Genomic DNA, 7,476 nt, shown 5'->3' with positions numbered 1-7,476 from the left:
AGAACAGAGAGTTTTTCATGGGAGTAAAAAGATTTTTCATGTTTTTGAAAACTGAATGGAAGTAGTGTATTAAGTACCCTTTCAAAAAGGTTTTGGTCCATTTGATTTAAACTGAATGGTTGTTTGGAAAATTGGAAGTGTTGACATGTGGAACTTTTGTGGGGCCCATAATGATGTATGTATCATATCCACACCATCCATCCATTTTCCATACCATTTAAGCAAGAGATTAAAATTGAAGCAGATCTAAGGCTCGAGTTGGCCACACTAGAGAAACAATGGGAATTGGACCCTGACAGTTGAAAACTTTTTAGGGTTACAAAAGGTTCTGGTCAAGCTGATATTTGTGTTTTCCTTTCATCCAAGTCCATATGACCTTATGTGATAAGGCTAGATGGAAAATAAACCTCATAATGAAACCGATGTAGGATGTGGCACTGATCCATTCCCAACATGGTTGAACCAAAATAAGGTGAACCATAAATTGGCCATAACATTTAATTTGGGTATCGTTATGGGGCGCACAACCTATCGATCTTTATTGTAATGGGCCATTTGAGCTGAACTGACCTCGCGTTTGTCCGTTTTGCCAAAAAACACTTGCTTTCAACTCAAAAACGAAATTTTAAGGAAAAATTACTATTTTTATTAATTTTGATTTTTTAATAATTTTTTATTTTTAAAGTTTTAAATTCTCTCTCTTTTTTTCTTTTTTAGAAATAACTTGTAATTATGATAGGACTCTTCTGGTAAAAGCTTATTTGAAAATTTTATTTTTAGAAATTAGGTTTTAGAAGAATTTTATTAGAATTAGAATTTTTTTGGAGTTAGAATTTTTCCATTTTTGATAATTACAAATCCATTCGTGAGAGAGAATCATTGTGTTTTGTGACTCTGGTGTCATTAGCGATGAGGTGGACCGATGAGAATCAATGGCACTGGAATTTCATGTGCCTTCAACAAAGCCGATCCGCACTCCCTAGAGAATGGCAGTGACTCGTTCACATTTCCGTCAACCATTTGGATTAGACTAAATTTCCCTTAGAATTTGAGCATGACAGTCCACCCATCATCATGGGATTCCCGACATTGGTGCTTCTTTTTTAGATGGGATCGTTTATCTACCCATGACTTGGAATCCTAGCTCATTATAATCGATGGCATTAACGTGTCTGCCCTGCCACATGGTTACAGTTTTCTAGATCGTGTATCACGCATAGCATTCGAAATTCCAAACTTTAGGTACGAAGAAAAATGAAAAGCTTGGGGATATGGATGGATTGACCTTGAATCGAGGAGGTGATACATCAAGTTGAACTGATCGGGTCCTGTCAGGTCCGAATTGATTCAACTGGGTTGCACCTGGCTCAGAAGAAGAGTATTAAAGCCATGTGTCCAACGAAGGGTAGTGAGCTGAGGATTTCACATAACTTTAATTAATGTCAATCTTAAAATACGTGATTGTTGACACATGTGTCTCGAATTCTTGGGCAACCTTAAAATATTACAGTAAAATGGATGGACATGATAGCTCACACACATCATTGTGGGGCCTACAAATTTAAATTGGTAATTTTTTGGACCACTTTTTTAAGGAGGAAATACTCATCACTTTCAAACAAGGATAAAAAGTAATGACTTGCTATTTATATAGTATTTATGTAAGAAATGAGAAAAAAAAAAAAAAAAAATACCCTCCAAAATCAGGATAAAACATAGATATTTCAAAATATACGAAAAAGTAACTTTTTATTTATCAACAATTGCATTTATTTCTAATTACATATACTAAACATAGCAAAAAAGTACATTTACACCTAATTACCTCCAGATGCACCCAAATCCAAGGTGCCAAATAACACTTTAAGTTCTTCTGCTAAAGGCTTAGTCCTTGTATTCTGCTTTTGATGTATTTGTTTTTGTTGCAAATAGCAAATGCTCCCACATTTCCAAAAATATAAAGATGCACCATGTCCCCACGTTCAACTAAATGGAGTAACCAAAATAATAAAACTTTGAATCAAATCCCATCTACACATGAATTCCTACGATATATAGTACAAAATTTTCTTAATTTGCTATTTGCAACATTCACTCAATGTGAATGAATGCATGTGAACCATTGAACCATGGATGTTGGACTCAGCCTGCAATTTAAAAGACAAAGATGCAGTCCTCATTGACTGCTTAACTTTGACTTCAGTGCAAGCTACGGATGAAATGGTTCATGGGGCTGTCAATGGGCTGGGCTTGGGGTTGGTATCGGCCTGAATTTTCAACTGTTTTGGGTCAGCCATTGGGCCAGGCCTATTCAAATTTCTGATTTTAGAAGGCCCGAGCCTAGTCCATTGACACCCCTCGTGGTTCACGTGGCACCCAATTTACAGAAACGGAAGAGAATTGCAAGGGACGGTAAGCTCTTATGGTTGGAAGCTATGTTTGGAAGGCATATAAACGTCCTGGTGGAAAGTTTTAATGGTGGACATTTCCATTCTCACTTTTTTTGTGTGACGTAATCCATCCGAGTTTTAGATTTGCCTGATTTTTTTTATTCCCGTTCTATTATGATCTTAAGAATCTGATGGACGGAGTGAATTTGTCGCGGCCATCTCTGCAGGCCCACACAGCTTCCAACCATAGTTAACCTCCGGTGGCCGGGGCTGCAAAGACAATTCCTGTCCTGGAACCGTAGGCCCACCATGATGTATTATATTATATATCCACACCGTCTGCCTTTTTTCCAGGCCAATTTTGGGCATGAACTCAAAAATGAAACAGATCCAAATCTCAATTGATCCACGCCCACGGTAAACAGTGCTGATTGAACGCCCACCATTTAGAATCTGATGGACGTAGTGAATTTGTGACGACCATCTCTAGTATGTCACACAGACATGAACGAAGGCAAAACAAAAATATTACTTTTTAATGGTGTGGGTTTAATTACCACTGTTTCTTGAGGTGTCATCCACTTGAGAATTGGATCTGCCTCATTTATAGCATGATACTATAAAATGAGCTGGAATATTAGATGAACGGGGTGGATAAAATACATCAAGATGGACGGCATGGATACATAATAAATACATCAAGGTGGGCTCCAGGGCAAGGGCCGCAGCGTGTTAGGTGAGGCGTAACCCAATCCGCTCCTGGTGGTGACTCTTCGACTATTTTAAGTGGATGGTTAGGATTGCTTGATCAACGTTAAGAGAAAATAGTGGTGAACTAGCACGATGGATGGGTGCGGTCTTCAGATCTTATAAATTAAGGAGAGCGGAAGGAGAAAACAGCAGAGAAGCAATTTTCGTTTTCTAGAGCAGAGAGAGAAGGAATGGAGAGTTGTTATTCTCAGCAGAGAGGCTTTCTTATTTCTGTCTTTCTTTTAAATGTATTAATATATTGGGGAGGATATTCGAAGGTGAGTGGTTGCTTGGATTCGGAGAGAAAAGCTCTCACCACCATCCGGAAGGCTCTGAACGATCCCTCCAATCTTCTTTCTTCTTGGGATGATGCCTCTGACTGCTGCAATTGGAGAGGTATTACCTACCACAACATAACTGGGTACGTTGTTAAACTCGACCTCCATGCTGGTGACCTAGGTGGCAGAATTGATCCAGCTCTGGTTGAACTGAAGCATCTTCAGTTCTTGGACTTGAGCGGTAATGCTTTTCATGGCGCACCAATTCCAGATTTCCTGGGTTCAATGAAGGAGTTGAGGCATTTGAATTTGTCATGGGCAGGATTCAGCGGGAGAATCCCTCATCAGCTTGGAAACCTCACCAAACTCATTTCCCTGAAGCTTTCTTCAGAGTATTCTTTGAGTGCCAAAAACCTTTGGTGGTTGACAAGTCTGCCTTCTCTCAATTACCTCGACATGTCTTATGTGAACCTTTCCATGGCAAGCCATGATTGGGTGCACGTAATGAACATGTCTCCTTCCCTTGTTGAGCTAAGCTTATTCGATTGTGGTCTTTCATATATTTCTCCGACTCTTTCTTCTGTTAATTTCACATCTCTCCGTGTCCTTGATCTCCGTTTTAACGACTTCAACTCTACCATTCCAAACTGGATAGCTAATATTAGCAGCCTGGTGTCTTTAGGTCTCTCACTGAACAAGTTTCATGGTCAGATACCTTATCAAATTTCACAACTGCCTAACTTGGAAGAGTTGTGGTTGGGATCAACTGATGATAACCTTAGGGTTGATTGGTCAGAGTTCCTTGAAGGCAGCTGGAGAAAGCTGAAGATACTTTATCTATCTTTCAGTCAGCTGCATGGAGGAATCCCCAACTCTATTGGGAATATTACCTCACTGGTGGATCTTTATTTATCATTTGGCGAGAATATAACAGGTAGCATTCCAAGAGCCATAACTAAGCTTATCAATTTAGAGAGCCTGTCTTTGTATGGATACAAAATGCATGCGGCCATTCCTGATTGGTTACATGAGCTCAAAAATCTTAAACACCTTTCTCTCCAAGATTGCATGCTGACAGGCCCAATCCCTGCAGCTCATCTTCGAGGATTGTCTTCCTTAGAAGAATTAGATCTCTCACGGAATCAGTTGAATGGAAATATCCCTGCAGCTCTTGGAGGATTGTCTTCCTTACTATATTTATCTCTCGATGGGAATCAGTTGAATGGGAATATCCCTGCTTCTCTTGGAGGATTGTCTTCCTTGGAAAAATTAATTCTCTCGGGGAATCAGTTGAATGGAAATATCCCTGCAGCTCTTGGAGGATTGTCTTCCTTACAAGATTTATCTCTCCGTGGGAATCAGTTGAATGGGACAATCCCAACAACTTTAGGACAACTTTCTAACTTGTCTTTGCTTGACCTCTCTGACAACTCCTTGACGGGAAACGTGTCTGAAAGTGTTTTTGAAAACCTCGCAAAGTTGAGGTACTTGGATTTGTCTTCCAATTCTTTGGTTTTTGATCCACACTCTGATTGGGCCCCTCCATTTCAGCTTTCCTATATTTACTTAGGATCATGTCATTTAGGTCCTCGATTTCCTCTCTGGCTAAGAACACAAAAATATGTTCGAGAGTTGGATCTGTCTAACACAACCATCTCTGGCATCATCCCCACCTGGTTTTGGGATTTAACACCCCAACTTCTTTCCCTGAACCTTTCAAATAACCAGATTTTTGGCCAATTGCCCAACCCTTTAAAAATGCAGCCTCAAGCCTTGTTCATTGATTTGAGTTCGAATAATTTCAGTGGTCCCATACCCTACATATTGAATGGAGCCTCTTTTCTCGATCTCTCCAACAATCAATTTTCTGAGCCAATCCCACCAAATTTTACATCCACAATGCAGCATTTAAATTACTTTTCTGCCAGAGGTAACCAAATCAGCGGCATGATTCCCTCATTCATAGAAGGAATGAACTCCTTGACTGTCCTTGACCTTTCCCGAAACAATATAGGTGGTATCATTCCATTGAGTTTGGGTAATTGCATAGCACTCAAGGCACTTGATTTGAGCAAGAACAGGTTATCAGGAGGAATACCCACGTCTTTGGGTCTATTACGTCAACTCCAAACAATGCACCTGAGCAACAATAACCTATCGGGAGAAATCCCTTCATCTTTGAAGAAATGTTCTAGTCTGGAGACTCTCGACCTTGGACACAACAATTTTTCAGGTTATATTCCCACTTGGATTGGCAAAAGCTTTCCAGCTTTAAGAATTCTGAGTTTACGATCAAATATGTTTACTGGCAACATCCCAGCACAACTATCGAACCTGACTTCTCTTCAGATACTTGATGTGGGACAAAATTGTTTATCTGGATCAATTCCTCAAAGTTTTGAAGATCTCATAGCCATGAAGAAGACAAACCTCGATCTTTCCTATGGAAGAAGAGGAACATATTATAATGAAAACTTGCTTGTGTCAATGAAGGGGCTGATTCTTGAATACACTAGAACAATATCATTGGTCATATGCATGGACCTTTCAAGAAATAACTTATCTGGAGAGATCCCAAAAGGACTCACAAGTCTTTTAGGATTGCGTGTCTTAAACTTTTCAGGAAATCATTTGACCGGAAAGATCCCAGACAAGATTGGTAAATTGGCATTGCTAGAGTCTCTTGATTTCTCAAAAAATCAACTTTCGGGTATAATTCCTCTAAGCATGTCAAATTTAACTTTTCTAAGTTACTTGAACTTGTCATTTAACAACTTGTGGGGGAAAATTCCATCCGGAAATCAGCTCCAGACATTTCAAGATCCTTCTATTTATATGGGCAACATCGGACTTTGTGGATCTCCGCTTCCAATTAAGTGTGTTGATGATGAGACACCTCACACTCCAATGCCTGTTGGTGGTGACTTAGAAAAAGACAAAGAAGAGTATGAAATGCGTTGGTTTTACTCTGCGATTGGACCAGGATTTGCCATGGGATTTTGGGGCTTCTGTGGTGTTCTAATACTCAAGAAGCCATGGAGGATTGCTTACTACCGCTTCTTCGATGATCTGGAAAGTAGACTGTGCTTCAATTGTCATTGTACATTATGCTAGGTTGAAAAGGTTTGATTGAATGATGAATAATTGTTTGTAACCTAGGTTGCTTCACAGTGGATCTTTTTTTTTGTTCCTTCTGTCGGTACTTCTTATGAGAGTTGTAATAAAAAGCTTTGTAATGAAAACTTGGGGAGGAGGCTGGTCAGTGTTGCCCCTCTAATGTATATAATTTTCGAGTATCAATAAAATCACAGGTGGTGTGCTCCCACCTTTCTGTAATATATATATATATTCCTAATTTATACCCTTTATCTGCTCTACTCCTCAATTGGGCCACACTTGAAGAGAAAAGTGTGCTTGGTAAAATGGTGAAAGAGATGGACAACATGGATATATATAAGACGCATAAATCAAGGTGGGCGGCACAGGGATCCACCAAAAAGCCGTGTCCTAAAACAACTCACTGACTACCTAATTGGACCTTTTATTTTTCATGGGACCAAAATGGCCTAACTTCCATGTGTGCCTCTGTTGGATCCACAAGTGTGGTGGTGGTGATGGTGGTGAGTGTGACTTTTTTTTTTCTTTTTTTTTTTAACACACGCACACACACCCCCACACAATCACGCCAGTGGGATTTCACCACCTATGGATACTCGAACCCTTGACCGGAGAATCTACCACCCGAGCAAGAGTAAGGATCCGGTGGTGAGTGTGACTTGGCTGCTACCCAAAACGGGCAATGTGGGTGACTATAGGGCCCACCTTGATTTATGTATTATATATCCATTGCGTCTATCTGTTTTTACAGATTATTTTATAGTGTGGTCCCAAATATGAAGAAGATGCAAATTTCATATGGACCACACCACAGGAAAGTGGCTATTGCCCATTAAAAACCTTTTCGTGGCCATCAAAAGTTTTGGATCAAGCTGATATTTATATTTTCCTTTCATCCAAGTCTGTTGGATCTTATCAACAGGTTGGATGGTCAATAAACA

At 39.7% G+C, this 7,476-nt stretch overlaps 1 protein-coding gene across 1 annotated transcript; it reads left to right on the top strand.

Moving 5' to 3' along the window:
• The first annotated feature begins 3,331 nt into the window (after nt 1-3,331).
• Nucleotides 3,332-6,546, top strand: LOC131225061 (receptor-like protein EIX1). Its single transcript, XM_058220485.1, has one exon. It carries the CDS (start codon nt 3,332-3,334, stop codon nt 6,530-6,532), a length of 3,201 nt encoding a protein of 1,066 aa, XP_058076468.1. The 3' UTR covers nt 6,533-6,546.
• Nucleotides 6,547-7,476: the final 930 nt, after the last annotated feature.

The sequence above is a fragment of the Magnolia sinica genome, chromosome 14 (genome assembly GCF_029962835.1).
Source record: "Magnolia sinica isolate HGM2019 chromosome 14, MsV1, whole genome shotgun sequence".
In the NCBI taxonomy this organism is placed as follows: Eukaryota; Viridiplantae; Streptophyta; class Magnoliopsida; order Magnoliales; family Magnoliaceae; genus Magnolia; species Magnolia sinica.
Note: the sequence above shows the minus strand (reverse complement) of the source record. Positions and strands in the feature narration are given on the sequence as shown.